Source organism: Schistocerca gregaria, chromosome 4 (genome assembly GCF_023897955.1).
Source record: "Schistocerca gregaria isolate iqSchGreg1 chromosome 4, iqSchGreg1.2, whole genome shotgun sequence".
Lineage (NCBI taxonomy): Eukaryota > Metazoa > Arthropoda > Insecta > Orthoptera > Acrididae > Schistocerca > Schistocerca gregaria.
The window spans coordinates 250,692,526-250,711,538 of NC_064923.1; the positions used below are offsets into that span (position 1 = coordinate 250,692,526).

General features: G+C 45.7%; 1 protein-coding gene across 1 annotated transcript in view; it reads left to right on the forward strand.

Annotated features, from left to right (window-relative positions):
* Positions 1-19,013, forward strand: part of LOC126268058 (carboxypeptidase B-like) — a 90,808-nt gene that overhangs the window by 11,676 nt on the left and 60,119 nt on the right. The window contains exon 3 of the mRNA XM_049973492.1: positions 9,710-9,806. Within this exon, the coding sequence (XP_049829449.1) occupies positions 9,710-9,806 (97 nt within the window). The remainder of the gene's footprint in view (positions 1-9,709; positions 9,807-19,013) is intronic.

Genomic DNA, 19,013 nt, shown 5'->3' on the forward strand with positions numbered 1-19,013 from the left:
GTATACAATCCTCAATGGGCTAAAATGACAACAGTAAAAGTTTACTTTCCCTGTGAGAGAAGTACAAAGTTCGAGTACTTTTCATGTGCCATTAATAAAATGTACAGCTGACATCAATAGTTACTCGCATATTTACAACAGCTGCGAATCGTAAAAACGGTGTCTCTTCCTTTAGAAGTTCATGCATATTTAAAGGACATAATAATGTAATACACTCTACAAACAAAGACATTGTATAGATCATTGGTATGTATCCCTCGATGGGCTAAAATGACCGTAATAAAAATTATCTCTCCCTGTGTGGGAAACAAGGACTTCAAGCATAGGGGATATAGACAACATGACAATGGAAGTTTGGGTCGGCCCAGGAGGCGTTTGCAGACAGCCGTAGTTGTTATGGCGAACACTCGCAATAAACGAAAAATCCGGGTTCGAGTTGTCGTCTGGCACAGATTTTCATGTGACTTGTACACTGACGCCACTACATATTATCAAATTGCGAATCCATTTCGTAACAGCATAAAAAGCAGCAACCAAGCTGAGAGGGAAGCCAAAAGCGATCCTAGTGCAAAATTTACACACAGGATGTATGGTAATTAATAATGAAAACAACCCATTTCCAAGATCACTACCTTTAGATTTATTTTTAAGAGTTTTACGAAGTCGGCAAGGAACGACAACCAGCGTATTGGTGAGGGAGGGAAAAGGGGGTGGGTGCCAAATGATACCCCGGCTGTGTGAGAAAAATGAGGGTTGAGGGGTTGCCAAATAATACTTCGCTTGTGCCGCTCCTGAGGCAAGCTGGGCAACAGCTGCTGTTACTCGTCCTTGTTATCCCGGATATCGATCCTGGGACGGAGGGCACGCCTGAAACCATCCCACACACGTTCTGTCAGTCATAGGAGTAGCTCAACATCATGTAGACAATTCAGTGAGATATGTACGAAGTGTGGACGAACATTGTCGTATTGAAAAATGGCGCCACCATTCTCTCACATGATAGATGACAAATGAGGACAAAGAATATCCAATCACTTACCGTTGTTTCTCCAGCCACTATCAAGTAAACGTGACACCAGAAGTAACTACGCTGTGTTTCCCCGTCTCTCCAGAACAATGTAAGACTGGAACCTCTCCCAAGATTTCCATCATACTCGCCAACGGTCAGCTGGGATGGTGTAGAAATGCGATCCATCGTGGAACCCAGTGCGACGTCATTTATCAGCAGTCTTTGCTTCCCAGTCATGGCACCAATCCACGCAAACACGTGGGACGGTAACTCTGTACTCCAGCTGCTCCGACCAGTGGAGCAGAGTGGCACACAGTCTGGCAGGGATTCTGTTACTTGTTCTTCAATGGCAGGCTCAGACGCTGTGCATGGTCCACAATACGGCTCTGCTCCCATATAGTGGTCAGATGTCGTTGACTAAAAACTTGATCAAGAGTATGTTGCCATTACGTTTAAATCCAGTTCAGCACGAGGCCAACGTCACACCCGGTAGTCTCACAAATCTGGATGTTGCATGATTCGACCCGTCGTTGAAACCGAGACCCGCAGTACCGCCCCATTCAAACCGTCAGATGGTGATAACACCGTCTCTCACGAGTACGCAACATCTCCGTCTCCTTCACAGTTATCACAACACCTGGCGCTGTTCCCGCCCCTTATATAGTGAAGAGCCAAATAAACTAGTACTCCTGCCTAATATAGTGTAGGGTCGTAACACGGCGTGGCATGAATTCGACTAAAGTCTGAAGTGGTGCTGGAGGGAACTGACACCTTGAATCCTGCGCGGATGTCTATAAATCCGTAAGAGTACGAGTGGGTGGAGATCTCTTCTGAACAGCACGTTGCAAGGCATCATACATATACTCAGTAATGTTCATGTCTGGGGAGTTTGGTGGCCAACTGAAGTGTTAAAACTCAGAAGAGTGTTCCTGGAGCTACTCTGTAGCAATTCTGGACGTGTTGGGTGTCGCATTGTCCTGCTGGAATTGATCAAGTCCGTCGGAATGCAGCATGGACATGAATGGATGAAGGTGATTAGACAGGATACTTACGTACGTGTCTCGTGTCAGCGTCGTATCTAGGGGTACCATATCACTCAAACAGCACACGCCCCACACAATTACAGAGCCTCCACCAGCTTGAACAATCCCTGCTGACATGGAGGGCCCATGAATTCATGAGGGTGTCTCCATACCCGTAGAAGTACATCTGCTGAATAAAATTTTAAACGAGACTCACCAGACCAGGCAACATGTTTAGAATCATCAACTTTCCAATGTCGGTGTTCATAGGCCCATGTGAGGCGTAAAGCTCCGTGTCGTGCAGTCATGAAGGGTACACGAGTGGGTGTTCGGCTCCGAAAGCCCATGTCGATGATGTTTCGTTGAATGGTTCGCACGCTGACACTTGTTGATGGCCCAGTAGTGAAATCTGCAGCAATTTGAGAAGAGCTGCAGTTCAGTCACGCTGAACGATTCTCTTCAGTTGTCGATAGTCCCATTCTTGCAGGATCTTGTTCTGGCCCCAGCACTGTCAGATGTTTCCCCGGATTCCTGATATTCACTGTGCATTCGTGAAATAGTCTTACGGGAAAATCCCCACACAATCGCTACCTCGGACACGCTGTGTCCCATCGCTCGTGCGCCGAGTGTAACACCACGTTCATACTCGCTTAAATCTTGATAATCTGCCATTTCCTGACAACTGCGCCTTACACTTCTCTTCTTATATAGGCGTTGGCAATAGCAGCGCCGTATTCTACCTGTTTACATATCGCTGTATTGGAATAGCATGCCTATACCAGTTTATTTCGAGCTTTAGTTCATATCCTACCACGCTTGGTAAGCGCGCTACATACGAAGAGCAGTAGTTACTTTCGCAGACAGTTCTAGCTGTCTCAGAGAATTGCGAGTCTAATCATTTACAAACCCTCCGATAGGGTGCACATGTACGACGTTACGTTGACAGCCGACAAAGTCTTCCAGGTGCTTCACATTTTTGGCTAGGCAATAGAGATCCTGTCGTACACTTGTCACAAAGGGTAGGGTATTCAGGAAATGTTACTTAAAGCAGAATGGGCAAGTTAAATTCTAAATCAAAACTGTTTGGAAACGTTGATGGCTTAGTCTCATATACGTTGTAGTATATTAGGTGAATACTGTGGTTTATTCGTAGGATGAAGACGTACTTGAGAAATATTGACTTGTGTAGAATGTAGATCATCTCACCGGCATGTAAAAATAAAAATGTCAAAAAAATTGTTGCTCATTTTGGATGTGGCGGTCATAATATTAATATATATAAAGATTCTACAGTTGATCCTACATAAGGTCCTTTCTTGTAAGTTGCGGGAATGTCTACTTGGCACGGCATTTCGACAACGTAACTAAGCCAGATGAGGGACCGCGCTACCTGAGGTTTACGCCGTCGCATAGTGAGAGGTAGTAGATTGGTCAATGGATACCCAGGAGCGAGTAGCTCAATGTTTCTTCTGTGGTATTCCCTCCTGGACAGCATCAAAGGTAGTGGCATTCAGATCTGAAAATGGCTCTGAGCACTATGGGACTTAATATCTGAGGTCAAAAGTCCCCTAGAACTTAGAACTACTTAAACCTAACTAGCCTCAGGACATCACACACAGCCATGCCCGAGGCAGGATTCGAACCTGCGACCGGAGCGGTCGCGCGGTTCCATGCAGATCTAAACTCTTCCATACCTTCCTACCTTCTTAACACATAAATTGTTAGTTTAAGCATTTCCGTTTCCTGACAAGTTTTCTTCCCCAGGATATACACTGAAGAGCCAAAGAAACTAGTACACCCGCCTAATGTCGTGTAGGGCCCCAGTGAGCAAGCGGAAGTGCCGCAATAGGACCTGGCATGGACTTGACTAATGTCTGAAGTAGTGCTGGAGGGAACTGACACCATGAATCCTCCAGGGCTGTCTATAAATCCGTAAGAGTACGAGTGGGTGGAGATCTCTTCTGAACAGCACGTTGCAAGGCATCATACCTATGCTCAGTAATCATGTCTGGACAGTTTTGTGGCCAGCGGAAGCGTTTAAACTCAGAAGAGTCTCCCTGGAGACACTCTGAAGCAATTTTGGACGTGTTGGGTATCGCATTGTCCTGCTGGAATTGCCCAAGTCCCTCGGAATGCACAATAGACGTGAATGGATGCAAGTGAACAGACAGGGTGCTTATTTACGTGTCACCTGTCAGACTCGTAGATAGACTTATCAGGGGCCCATATCACTCCAATTGCTGAAGCCCCACACCATTAGAGAGCCTCCACCAGCTTGAACAGTTCCTTACTGATATTCAGGCTCTATGGATTCATGAGGTAGTCTCCATACCCGTACACGTCCATCGCTCGATACAGTTTGAAACGAGGCCCATCCGATCAGGCAACACGTTTTCGGTCACCAACAGTCCAATGTCGATGTTGACGGGCCGAGGAGAGGCGTAAAGATTTGTGTCGCGGAGTCATCAAGGGTACACGAGTGGGCCTTCGGTTTAGAATGCTCATGTCGATTATGTTTCTTGAATGGTTCGCAAGCTGACACATATTGATGGCCCAACTTTGAAATCTGCGGCAATCAGCGGGAGAGTTACACTTATGTCACGTTGAAAGTTTCTCTTCAGTCGTCGTTGGTCCCGTTCTTGCAGGATCTTTATCCGGCCGCAGGAATGTCGGAGATTTGATGTTTTACAGGATTCTCGACATCCACTGTGCACTCGTGGAAATCCCCTCTTCATCGCTGCCCAGAGATGCTGTGTCCTATCGCCCGTGCGCCGATCTGACAACTGCGCCAGACACTTGTTGTCTGAATTAGGCGTTGCCGACGGCAGCGTCGTATTCTGCCTTTCTACATATCTGTGTATTTGAATGAGCGTTCCGATACCAATTTCTTTGTGCTTCAGTGTAAATCTATTAACTATGTTTGAGCGACTAGAAACCAAGTTACCTTCATTTTTAAGTGCATGTACAATTTAATACCGTCGAAGGACGACCTGTCTTAGCCACTACCATCAGGTCAAATTGTTGCAAATAAAAACTATAAAATAACACGTGATCCTTGTCAGGTGCCAAGAAAGATGCTCTACCTTTTATATGTACTGATTGTATTGAAATTTACATATAGCTAGACTTGAGGATCGCCTTAAACTAGTTCTTACCTTAGTGAATGGCTCTTAACGACACCTTCCTAGATCCTCTCTGGTCGGCACAGTAGTTACATCCAACTTACTGGGAACCAGGTTCTCCATATTTAAATACAATACTAGTTTTTTCGCAAACATGTAGATCATAAAATATCTCTCGTAATTCACATTTTCGAAACTGCAAATACATTGGCATTAGACAACCGTTAGGTACATAGGGCAATATTTGTAATAAATGGTGATAAAGTTGGACAACTCGTGCCAGGAAACATCTGTTACAAATCACAAATTGACGATGCTGCTCAAACGCACGTGCACGAATGGTTCAAATGGCTCTGAGCACTATGGAACTTAACATCTACGGTCATCAGTCCCCTAGAACTTAGAACTACTTAAACCTAACTAACCAAAGGACATCACACAACACCCAGCCATCACGAGGCAGAGAAAATCCCTGACCACGCCGGGAATCGAACCCGGGAACCCGGGCGTGGGAAGCGAGAACGCTACCGCACGACCACGAGATGCGGGCGCGCACGTGCACGATAAAAACATTGGGCGCTGCAGCTAATATATTCAAAGAAGTGGCGCTAGATTAGAAACATCATATCAGAGTATAATTTCTACAAGTGACAAATCAGATAACTAGAGTCATTACGCTGTGATAAATGTATTGGTTTCTAAAAATATTTTCATCCCAATGTGTCCTGTATCATAGTAGTCGTCTAATAGTTCTCTACAAGTCTTTGAAGATCTTTGAGCCAACAGAATCTATTTCACCTGAATATTCTTTAACGTAAATAAATAAGTCAGATAACTGAAAAAAGGTTCTCAACTATACCTTCTACAAATTTCGGATGATTATTTTATTAGTGGGCCTGTTTTTACACTTACTTACTTTTACCAAGGGAAGAAACAGATGAAAGCAAAATGTTGTATTTGTACGTTAATTCCTTCACGCTACCGGAATATTTGTAATGACTGAGCTGATGGACAGCCGTTGTGTTATTAAACACTCATGCTTTTTAATAACGGCATATACTGGGCTGACAAAAGTCATGCAATACCTCCTAATAAAGTGTCGGACCTCCTTTTGCCCGGTTTAGTGCAGCAGTTCGACGTGGCATGGACTCAACCAGTCGTTCAAAGCCTCTGCAGAGATATTGAGCCATGTTGCCTCTATAGCCGTCCATTATTGCCGGTGCAAATATTTTGCACACGAACTGACCTCTCGATTGTGGCACATAAATGTTGGATGGAATTTATGTCGGGCGATCAGGGTCGCTAAATCATTCGCTCGAACGGTCCAGATTGTTCTTCAAACCAGTCGCGAACAATTGAAGCCCAGTGACAGGGCGCATTGTTATCTACAAAAATTCCACCATTGTTTGGGAGCATGAGGTCCATGAATGGCTGAAAGTGGTCTACAAGTAGCCGAACATATCCATTCCCAATCAGCGGTTCATTTGGACCGGAAGAAGCAGTCCATTACATCTAAACACAGCCCATATCATTACGAAGCCAACTCCAGCTTGCGCAGTGCCTTGTTGGCAGCCCGAGTCTATGGCTTCGTGGGTTCTGCGCCTCGCTCGAACGCTACCATCCATTCCTACCAACTGAAATTGGGACTCATCTGACCAGGCCACGGTTTTCCAGTCGTATAGGGTTCAACCGATATGCTCACCTGCCTAGGAGATTCCTGCAGGCGATGTCACGCTGTTAGCAAAGACACTCGCGTCGGATGTCTGCTGCCATAGCCCATTAATGCCAAATTTCGCTTCACTGTCCCTACGTTTACGTTAGTCGTACATCCGACAATGATTTCTGGAGTGTTGCTTGTTTGTTAGCACTGACAACTCTACGCAAATGCTGCTCTCTATTGTTAAGTGAAAGCCGTCAACCATTGCGTTGGCGGTGGTGAGAGGTAATACCTGAAATTTGGTATTCTCGGCACTCTATTAACACTGTGTATCCCGGAGTTTTGAATTTCCTAACGATTTACGAAATTGAATGTTCCACTCGTCGTTCAGAGTCTATTAATTCCCGTCGTGCGACCACAACCACGTCGGAGGCCTTTTCAAATGAATCACCTGATTACAATGGACTGCCCTTTTATAGCTTCTGTACGCGATACTACCTCCATCTGTATATGAGCATCTCAGCTCCATCACATTTGTCACTTCAGTTTATATGAGAGTTGTTATACCTCCTTCATTGCGTTAACATCGCCTCAGGGGTGTCGAGACAAAAAATGCTGTTATTTATTTATTTAATCGTATGGCTAGGGCTCTCGTCCGGAAGACCGTTCGCCTGGTGCCGGTCTTTCAATTTGACGCCACTTCGGCGGCCTGCAGTCGATGAGGATGATAGGATAATGATGAGGACAGCACAACACCCAGCCCCTGGACGGAGAAAATTCCCCCACCCAGTCCGGAATCGAACCCGGGCCCAGAGGGTTGACAATCCTGACAATGACCATTCAGCTACCGGGAGCGGACAACAATACGGTTATTTACCTGTACGCGTCCGGAAACATGCGCTAACTAATGTGTTACAAAACGGTGCGCATAGAAACAGGATTCTTCCGCCGCTCATACTTTGGATTGTATTGTTGGTAAAAACGTAGGGTGCAGCGCTGTGGATAGCCCTTGTATACTCAATACAAGGATAGTCTCAATGTCACTCTCCCTCAGTGCAGGGTCAAAAATGAGTATTATGCATTTTTTTCTGCTTTGGAGAATGGAGCTAATCAATTAACTTCTTTTGTATTTGCGTAGGGGGAGGGGAGGGGGAGAGCCTTAAGGGGGTTATGGAGGCACCAAAACGGAGCCGCATATTCCAAGACGGTTATGCAAAGCAGCGCTTGAAATTTTACTATGTATTTTTAAGACGTAGGGGTGGAACAACCTTTAAAATTTTCTTGATATTATTGTTCGTTTCCGATATGCAGCGGTGCAGCTTTACCCTACTTCTATACTTAAAACACGCACGTAAAATCGAGTGTGAGGCGAAACGTAGTTTGTAAAGTAAATGAAATGATCAGATGGCATTTTGTCCAGGAGGTCCCCTTCGGGTGAGTTCTGCCGCCGTATTGCAAGTCCTTTTTTAGGTGACGCCGCATCGGCGACTTGGGAGTCAATGATGATGAAGGACACACAACACCCAGTCCCCAGGGAATCGAACTCGGGCATCCTGCGTGGTAGGTGGTAGCGCTACCGCTACGCTACGGAAGCGGACAGTTTGTAAAGTGACGTAGCACGAAGAAATATGCTGCAGTGTTTCCATTACCATCATAAGGGTTCTGGGAACCCCATGTTGTAGTACTGAGCAGAAGCAAAATTTTTGTGCCTGTAAAATCCGGTCTGACGTGTATAATTAGTATTGCGTTACTTCTTTTCACGTAAGTAAACTATCAAAATTTTACTGACCCATAAAGCTCTTTTCATATGAGTGACATGTCCTGCTATGGTAAGAACCCCGAAAAAAAATTCTCAGTCGGAGTACAAAAAAGGCGAATATGCTCCTGTTTAAAAGACTCTGACTGGAAAGTAATTCCACCTTTCTCAGCATCTTTAAATATTTTCCGAAATCTTTTTACAAGCTAACATATTCGCGCTTTCTATACTGAGAGCAAAGGAGACAGTGGCAGTGGGAAAGAGACGGAAGAGTAATAAATAGTGGAAGGCAATAGTGTTTGTGATATAGAAAGAGCGAAGGAGATAATGGCATTAAGAGACAAAAGAAGGGACTCAGTGGCAAAGGAACATAGCTGACATGGCAGAACAGTGCTAGGGAAAAAGTGAAGGAGGCAGTGCCGGTGGGAGAGGAATAAAGAGACAGAGAAAGTGGGTGCGAGCCAGTGATAATGAGAAACAGTCTATGACAAAGACAACTAGGAAGAGAGGGATAATAACAGTGAGAAGAGACAGCAATAGTGGGTAGGAATGAATGAGTAGTAGCAACAAAAGAGAGGAAGAGGGAGAGAGCTGCAGTGGGAGGAGACAACAATAGTAGGACGTGACGAAGGAGACGTGTATGTGAGACGGGAGACATTGACAGAGAGACACAAGGAAATAATGACAATGAATTGGGCTGAATGAGTGAGTAAGAATGGGCATTTGGGAGTGGGTGTGTATGAGCGACTTACAGCGATGGGCTAGTGTGTGTGTGTGTGTGTGTGTGTGTGTGTGTGTGGGTGGCTTACAATTAGGGGAGGTTTTGGGAGTGAGAGGTGCGTTACATGCTAAAAAAGCGCTAATATGTCCGCACGCCAAAATGTTCCGTTAAATTTGTAAAGGTGTTGAGAAAGGTAGAACGGGGCAGCTGGAGCCCGGCTTTTCAGTTCGACCTTTTTAGGCAGGAGCAATTTTCTGCTTCGACTTGGGACGTTTGTGACCAATGTAGCTGTATGTATAATCGTTAATTAAGAACAATTGCTTTTCTGTATTGTTATCGTATGTATTAAATTAAATTATTATCATTGTACTTGTATCAAACCATTTCTACTCTTTGAATAATACCTCAATGTCGCTTTGCAGGGTCTTCGAGAAGGAACGACAATGGGCGCAGACAAGAGCAGTCTCCAAAAACACCGAGTCTCGCATATCGTTCACCGAGTACCTTCGGTACGATGAGGTACGTTGCCACAAGACGGAACTGCAAATTTAGAACCATAACATTTCACACAGGTTGGTCACTACATTATCTTACGTAAGCTAAATACACACCACGGCAAAAAAGTGATGCAGCCAGAAAGGGAGGAAGAAACGAAAGGAAACTTCCAGTGATTATCAAATCAAGTGAAATTTACCAACAATTTGGCAGAATGAGACTTGTCATCGTGACGTTGCACCCCCTCTGCATGTGTGACACTGATTTGATTGGGGAAGCTATCATGAAGCCGTTGTATGCCCTCCTGAGACAAGATGCCCTACAACAGCTGTAACAGGTCGTAAATATTCTAAATACTGGCACTGTGACGGTGTTGATGTCCGAGATGGTGTCACACATTATATTGGAGACAGATCTGGGGATCTAACTGGTCACAGTAGTACCTCAACATCAGCGAGACCGTTCATAGAGACACGTGCCAAGTGTGTACGATCCTAGTCCTGTTGAAAAATGGCAGCGCGATTCTATCGCATGTGATGTAACACAAGAGGACACGCGAAGTACATGGCGTACCGTTGTGCCGCTAGGATTGCGTTAATCACCACCTGCCTTTGCCTAAAGCCATACCAGATGGTTCCCTATAACATGTCGCCAGGAATAACATCACTAAGCCTCTCCTAAACACTGGAACAATGGAACCTCTTCCAGATCGCCGCCATACTGTTCGACGACTGTCATGCGGATAGTGAAGAACCGCAGTTCATCACTGAACTCAGTGCGACGCTATTCCACAGCAGTCCACGCTTTCCAGTCATTTCGCCTCTCCAAACGCAGCCGTTTGTTTTTTCTTAACGGGAACCTGCTTGTGGGACTGTAATTCCCAAGTCCGGCTGCAGCCGGACGCAGGGAATCCATTATTTGTTCTTAGTAGGCAGGAACTGACGTGAAGGGGTTATGATGTGCTTGGCGCTCAATACGGCTGTACCACACGGTGGTGGTCAAAAATGTACGACCGAGATGTGTACTTGCCCTTACTTTCCCATGCAGTCAAGCACAATGTCAACGTCACATCCGAATGTCCCATAAATTTGGATACTGCATGATTCGACTAGCCGGCCAATTGGAGAACCACAATAAGGCCCCTTTGCAACTCTGTCAAGTGCTGACAACGCTATCTCACACGAGCACTCAGCATCTTCATGTTATTTACAGCGATCACTCAAAATCCTACGCTGCTCGTGCCCCTTTTATATGCTACGAGGCCTGGTAACAAAACTAAACACATGCAATACTAATGCAGTCTGGTGGCCATTCTACTTGTCGCAGAGAATTGCAACTCTAATCATTTACACACCGGCCAAAGGTGCTTCATTTTTTTTTTGTCAGTACAGATGTGTGTGTATGTGTGTGTGGTGTGGTGCGACAGGGGGGAGGGGGGATGGGATACTGTCTAATTTTGTCAAAAGCTTGGAATTAGATTTTTGAGTCTCTATTTGGTTTCCCTTCAGGCTGTAGGCTCTAGCGAACAGTGAATGGGTGTTGAGCGAAATTCTGAGTTGAAGTGGGCGGTTTGTATGGCAAACATGTGGCTGTGCAGTACCCGTCCAGCAGAGGAAGTAGCTATTTCAGTTCCAAGCAAGATTTCAGTGTATTTCGTTGCTTTCATTGACGCAAGCTACACTCCTGGAAATGGAAAAAAGAACACATTGACACCGGTGTGTCAGACCCCCCATACTTGCTCCGGACACTGCGAGAGGGCTGTACAAGCAATGATCACACGCACGGCACAGCGGACACACCAGGAACCGCGGTGTTGGCCGTCGAATGGCGCTAGCTGCGCAGCATTTGTGCACCGCCGCCGTCACTGTCAGCCAGTTTGCCGTGGCATACGGAGCTCCATCGCAGTCTTTAACACTGGTAGCATGCCGCGACAGCGTGGACGTGAACCGTATGTGCAGTTGACGGACTTTGAGCGAGGGCGTATAGTGGGCATGCGGGAGGCCGGGTGGACGTACCGCCGAATTGCTCAACACGTGAGGCGTGAGGTCTCCACAGTACAACGATGTTGTCGCCAGTGGTCGGCGGAAGGTGCACGTGCCCGTCGACCTGTGACCGGACCACAGCGACGCACGGATGCACGCCAAGACCGTAGGATCCTACGCAGTGCCGTAGGGGACCGCACCGCCACTTCTCAGCAAATTAGGGACACTGTTGCTCCTGGGGTATCGGCGAGGACCATTCGCAACCGTCTCCATGAAGCTGGGCTACGGTCCCGCACACCGTTAGGCCTTCTTCCGCTCACGCCCCAACATCGTGCAGCCCGCCTCCAGTGGTGTCGCGACAGGCGTGAATGGAGGGACGAATGGAGACGAGTCGTCTTCAGCGATGAGAGTCGCTTCTGCCTTGGTGTCAATGATGGTTGTATGCGTGTTTGGCGCCGTGCAGGTGAGCGCCACAATCAGGACTGCATACGACCGAGGCACACAGGGCCAACACCCGGCATCATGGTGTGGGGAGCGATCTCCTACACTGGCCGTACACCTGATTGGGAAATAGCATGGCAAGCCGTTCCACAGGACTACATCCAGCATCTCTACGATCGTCTCCATGGGAGAATAGCAGCCTGCATTGCTGCGAAAGGTGGATATACACTGTACTAGTGCCAACATTGTGCATGCTCTGTTGCCTGTGTCTATGTGCCTGTGGTTCTGTCAGTGTGATCATGTGATGTATCTGACCCCAGGAATGTGTAAATAAAGTTTCCCCTTCCTGGGACAATGAATTCACGGTGTTCTTATTTCAATTTCCAGGAGTGTATTTGTGAGTGATAGCGATTATTAAAGGTACAGCTTTGGAACATCGAGGGCAGCATTATCACTATATTCGCTGGAAGTACGCATGAAGGATTCTCATTTTGAAATTTCAATGAATTACAAACATCAGCTGTGCCCGACCGGGCAGACTCTCTACCGCATAAGCCACCGAGGACACAGGAATTAGCGCGGCTGCGCGTACGAAAGTAGTGCTCCTCACCCATTAATCTCAACGCTCGTGTCAAGGCCTATTCCCGCATGAGTTCGAGCGTAAGTGTGCATCTGCACAGAAATGATATTTGGCCTGCGATCACCGTAATTTCATGTGTATGACAGAAAAGACACCATTCACCCATAGATTCTCATTTTGTTGAGGTTTGCCTTTGTTGTTTCCAAGCTGTACCTATTTGTGAGGAACTATAGATAATAATTATGTTTCAATCAGTCCTTATAACTTCCCAAAATTAACCAACCACAAACAATGGACTATGCTCTTGAAGTCCAGTGCTTCTTTTTTAGACCACTTGTCCAAAGTGCTAACGCAAAAGCAACTCTTTTTCTCGATGAGACGTAGTGAAATAAAGCACCAAACGGAGACAAGCGCGGTCACACCTACGACTGTTGCACGTGTCTCCCTGCTGAGCTGGCGAGAGTTATGAAGCCCTATGCGCTGTGGTCCGTGCGCAGAAATCAGAGGCACGTGTGACCGGCACAGCAGAATGCCCCCCCCCCCTTTTTTTGCTCTTTGTGCAATGGCCGCAAGCACTTAGTGCGCACTGAAAGTTGCGCAGGTGTAAGCACAGCGTAAGACTGCTACATTCGGCGTAGTCTGTGAAAGAAAAGCAGGCTACCAAATATTATAACTGGCTGCATTGTAATTCCTACGTCGAATTCAGATATTCCTTGTTCGTTTTGTCCCTGGCTGCGGCAACTTCTCGTGGAAGCTTGCCTCACCTTACGACTGACCAGTGGCATTATTGGAACGCTGAGGTTTCTTCCCATCTTGTGAATTGGATACAGACGTCTGATGCTGTCCAGCGTATATATAAAACGCCTTATTTTTAGTTGCCTTGTAAATGTTGTTCTGTGAAGTGGCATCATGGAGCAGAGTCAGAAGGTGTCTCGGCCCCTTGAACTCGGGGCGGTCTGTTTTACAGTGCGACATGAAGAGGAGGGTAATGCAGTGGAGGTGCAATGGATACCACCCGTGCCTGTTCTTCATTCTGATTATTAATGGCTTATACTGGCAGGCAAGTGAATGGCCCTAAAAACAAACGCTAGCGGAAAGGGATGGTTGGATTCTTGTCAATGTTTTCGTCTCGTTTTTTGGAGCTATTTGATATTCCAGGCTATCCGTCAAATTTCCGTTTCTTAACTACGGCTCCAATGCCAGTGTTTGGTAATCTAACCAAGCAAGACCTCTTTTCAGCGGGACTGACAATTTCTAACTGATCTAATACAGTCTTTACTGATGTACTATCTTGATGCTCCACGTGGGGTCAATACACCTCACTACACTGCTAGGATGTAAACTGTAGCACCACGAAGACAACAACCGTAATGCCATCTACATTCTGTGCGGAAGTAGACAATACAGAACCGGTTTCTTCTTCATAAACTGCATTTGAACGTCATTTGTTTGTCAGAGGATCCTGTTACGCTTCGTGTATGAAGGAGAAATTTCTGTTTTTATGTGCCGGAATCCGACAGTGGCAGCAATTGAAACTGTGCTTTGTCGTTCCGCAATGCTGTTCCTCACATCCGTCGGGATCCCACGACTGTCAGGTTAATACTCAATCGACTGGTTCAGGAGAGCCTTAGTCGATGCCATGCAGGGTCTCAATGGCCCCACAAAACAAGTGCCTGAAAGAAAAGACATAGCTTTCGCTCTGCCGTATAGGAAGTTACAGTCAAGTCATGTACATGGAGCCAGGAATAGGCTGGTTTGCAACAACATCCACACGGACAGAGCGACCACGTTTGAATCACTACAGTCAGCACGGCGTCCATTGTGTTGGTTTCCTTTGACGTTGTAGCAGATAGAGGCACACTGACGCTGTTACACTCAAGGAACACACTGGAAAGAAAAGTATGCTTCGTTCTTTCAGGAGAGTTTCAGTTATAGGTGCAGCATCACGATAGACGTATCCATATGTGGACGCTCTGAGGGAAATGAACATAGCACATTGCAATTGTTACTTTCATTTCATTGCTTCTTCAATGTAGAGATAGAATGGTATGACCGAAAGACTGCATCCCGGTTTCACCCCTTTTTAAACCGAACATTTCATTCTTAGTCTTCTGTTCTTATTGTTACCTCCTGTTCTAACTACTGGATATTATGGGTAGAAATAATGATTAAGTTCGTTGTGTCCAGTAAATATAATATCCAGCCTCGAAAGGGATATGGTAACAGTGAACGAGATACTAAGAACTGACATTACTACCAAGTAAGTGTGGCAAGTATGGTAAATGTAACGGTTGTTTCTCGACGGGGACTCTAAGGCCATCAGCTACAAAGATTAAATCCTCTTTCCAGAGGTGAAAAATTAGAGACCAGGCATGTCAGTCTATAAACAGAAATGTTACCTCGTGTACTGACATAAAAATCTGTCTGAAACGTTAACTTGTAAAACGGACAAAATAACTGTGTGGAATGACGTTACTGTATGGAAACATGTGGAATTACCAGTACCATGTAAACAATGAAGTTCGATTCAGCACTAATGTTATACATATTCTTTCCGTTACTGGTTTCACAATTTGAAACAGGAGACCAACAGACATTTCATTGTAAACTTATATAATATTTGGGCATTTAAAAAGGTCCTTCACCGCTTCAGACGTCTTACCAAGCTGCAGTTTGCTTCTTCCAACATAATTAGGCGACCGTTCGTTTGGCTGTAAATGTACAGGATTGGGTAAATGACCATGAACATAAAATGAATCCTCTTCTTTGGCTATTAACGAATTAAGGATGCATCACCTTTTTACAGGTACACAAATTATTGTTTTGTTCTATCACCAAACATGTTTCCGTCCTCAGTGTGGTTTTTTCTTTCATTTTTCTGAAATACATACTTATGATTTTTGTGTAGGTTAGGAAATATGTTACTTCGGATTTTGTTGTTATCTAAATTTTATAATGCAGACTGTGTATCTTCCTGTGGCTGCCAACGAAATCAGCCACAGATCTAATTTCCTACACTATGACATCTACAAACATGAGGGCTTCATTTTACCACATTTCCACTAGAAAAGAGAATAAAAATTAACTGTGTTTGTGGTATAAAATCAAAACAATTTCATTTAGTTTCTCTCGTGAAATATGAAACAGTCATATAAAGAAATACGCATGATGTACAAATGTATAAGTACAGCTGCTTCGTGTGTCTACAACGCGATTTTTGAACGTCTCTGTGTCAACACGTCTTCATAGCTCTGTGGACGGCTACTATTTTCTCCTACAGGTGTTTACGTTTCTCAGATGGAAGTTGTCAAAGCACTGCAAGCTGCCAAGAGTTTTCTAAACTTGACCTGACTGTAGATATATATTAGTAGTAAAGAACAAATGTATTGAAACTTCATCCATGATGCGGCATTATTTCACGTTTCTCAGTGTTTATCAAATCTTCTGATATATGCGTGGTACCATGATATAATTGTGTAGGTGTATTCAACGACGTATGTGGGTACCGTCTACGAAATTTATTGTGAATAGACTTAATAACACAGAAGTAATAAATTTAAAAGTCATGCATGATGCGGCAGTTTTTCACGCATCCCATTGTTTATGACGTCATAGCTCCTGAACTATGATAGGTTTATGGGTCTTTCCCAGACAGCGATTACTGCCTAACACTAAGGGACATGTGCACCAAGTTTGGCTGAAGTCGGTCCTGTAGCTTAGGAGGAGATGTGGAGCACACACACACACACACACACACACACACACACACACACACACACACACACACACACACGCACGCACATACACACATACGTAGAGGCCTATATACACCCATTTTTATAAAATGTATGGATTATAGCACTGATGATAGCTGCAAGGTTACCTGAAATCTAGATCTGCAATAAAAAAGACAGATGGCATAACGATCGATGCTACCTTCTTCCTGTTCTGGATAACATCATGGTCGTCGGACACAGTTATTCCATTGTAATCAAACATAATGAATATTCTGTACCTTACTGCCTCTCTAACATTTCCTGCGTTCTTGTGCAAAAGAAGCACAGCCAAGGCATGTAATATCTCTTTTTCAGGTTAATATCATTTACGAGCCCAAGGACACCATTCCAAGGCCTGCTCCCATTCCTTTTTGCTAATCTTCACAGAAACAACCACTGCAGAATATGCATTGATTGTCTTCTTCTTCAGACTGCACACCCAAAGAATTGTCCTCAGTTAAATTTAAATTAGACTACGAATGACTGGAAACTGTCTCCTGTATATTCCTTTTCTTCTTTTTCATTAATAAAACTTCCGCTTCCGTCTCTGATTTCGCTACGGCTTTCATCTCTTTGTACTGCCTCACGCATTCCCTGTACGCAGACGATGTTAGCTACTTAACCGATTCAGAACTTGCTGATATTACTAGATCAGATGGCTCCAGATTTGGCTTGCTGATTTTAGGAGCTGGCCTGATGCCAATTGGAATCACATTTGCTCCGTTGGTTTCATCTTGTGTCAGACTCCTGGTGTATTGAAAAGTCATTGTCTCTAAGTATACGCCAGTTACTTGTAAAGAATCACGCTTTCCAGAGACCGTTTTGGAGTATTTTACATTTTTACTGCTCTCAAGCATGCTTGTTACTGCTGTCAAGTATAGCGCTCCAAATAACCTCGTAATCAAAAGCGATTTTGCTACTTGACCTGAGTTATTTGCACACCAGATTTCTACTTCTTGAAGATAACAAGTTTTAAACAGTCCCGTGAATTCTACACGTGAGGCTGTATTTTATGCGTTGTATGGGGTGGTAATCAGATATTGTGGACTCTGTTTTCTTTTGCTTTGTCTCCACACAAATGTGATATTGAAACGGTACAATAGTTTCCACTCTATAAGCAGCAGGTTTCGCTGCTCGCTCGCACCGGGAAATAGAAACAGATGCAGCTCCTCAGCCAATTTTATTACACGACGTGGACGGATGGAAAGAAATGTGTCAGTCTTCATAATACGTAATTATATGTGTCGTGTGTTATGCATTTCTTGTACGTGGATGTGAATCTGCACATGAAGTTTCCTAATCCTCCTCACACCTTTCCGTAAAGCGTGGCCACATCTTTGTTGGGAAGTAGTTCTGTAGTATAGTAGTGCCAATCTTACTCCTGGCTAGGGGATCAGAGAGACAGCACAGGCTGGTCAAAGGCAAAGACTTTAGAGTGTCACATGATTTGGGGTGGAGAGGTTGGTCACGGCCAAGTGATTCGACCACCCCCTCCACCGTGGCCCAGGAAGACCTGCGGGTGCCCGTCATATCCAGGAGTGCTACAGAAGACGGGAAAGTGAGCAGACGTGGCCTCAGTGCGTCTGTCTCAATGTTCACGCATGGAAGAGAGGTATTTGAATATTTGTACTAATTCTTTTACACTCCTGGAAATGGAAAAAAGAACACATTGACACCGGTGTGTCAGACCCACCATACTTGCTCCGGACACTGCGAGAGGGCTGTACAAGCAATGATCACACGCACGGCACATCGGACACACCAGGAACCGCGGTGTTGGCTGTCGAATGGCGCTAGCTGCGCAGCATTTGTGCACCGCCGCCGTCAGTGTCAGCCAGTTTGCCGTGGCATACGGAGCGCCATCGCAGTCTTTAACACTGGTAGCATGCCGCGACAGCGTGGACGTGAACCGTATGTGCAGTTGACGGACTTTGAGCGAGGGCGTATAGTGGGCATGCGGGAGGCCGGGTGGACGTACCGCCGAATTGCTCAACACGTGGGGCGTGAGGTCTCCACAGTACATCGATGTAGTCGCCAGTGGTCGGCGGAAGGTGCACGTGCCCATCGACCTGGGACCGGACCGCAGCGTCGCACGGATGCACGCCAAGACCGTAGGATCCCACGCAGTGCCGTAGGGGATCGCACCGCCACTTCCCAGCAAATTAGAGACACTGTTGCTCCTGGGGTATCGGCGAGGACCATTCGCAACCGTCTCCATGAAGCTGGGCAACGGTCCCGCACACCGTTAGCCCGCCGTCTTCCGCTCACGCCCCAACATCGTGCAGCCCGCCTCCAGTGGTGTCGTGACAGGCGTGAATGGAGGGACGAATTGAGACGTGTCGTCTTCAGCGATGAGAGTCGCTTCTGCCTTGGTGCCAATGATGGTCGTATGCGTGTTTGGCGCCGTGTAGGTGAGCGCCACAATCAGGACTGCATACGACCGAGGCACACA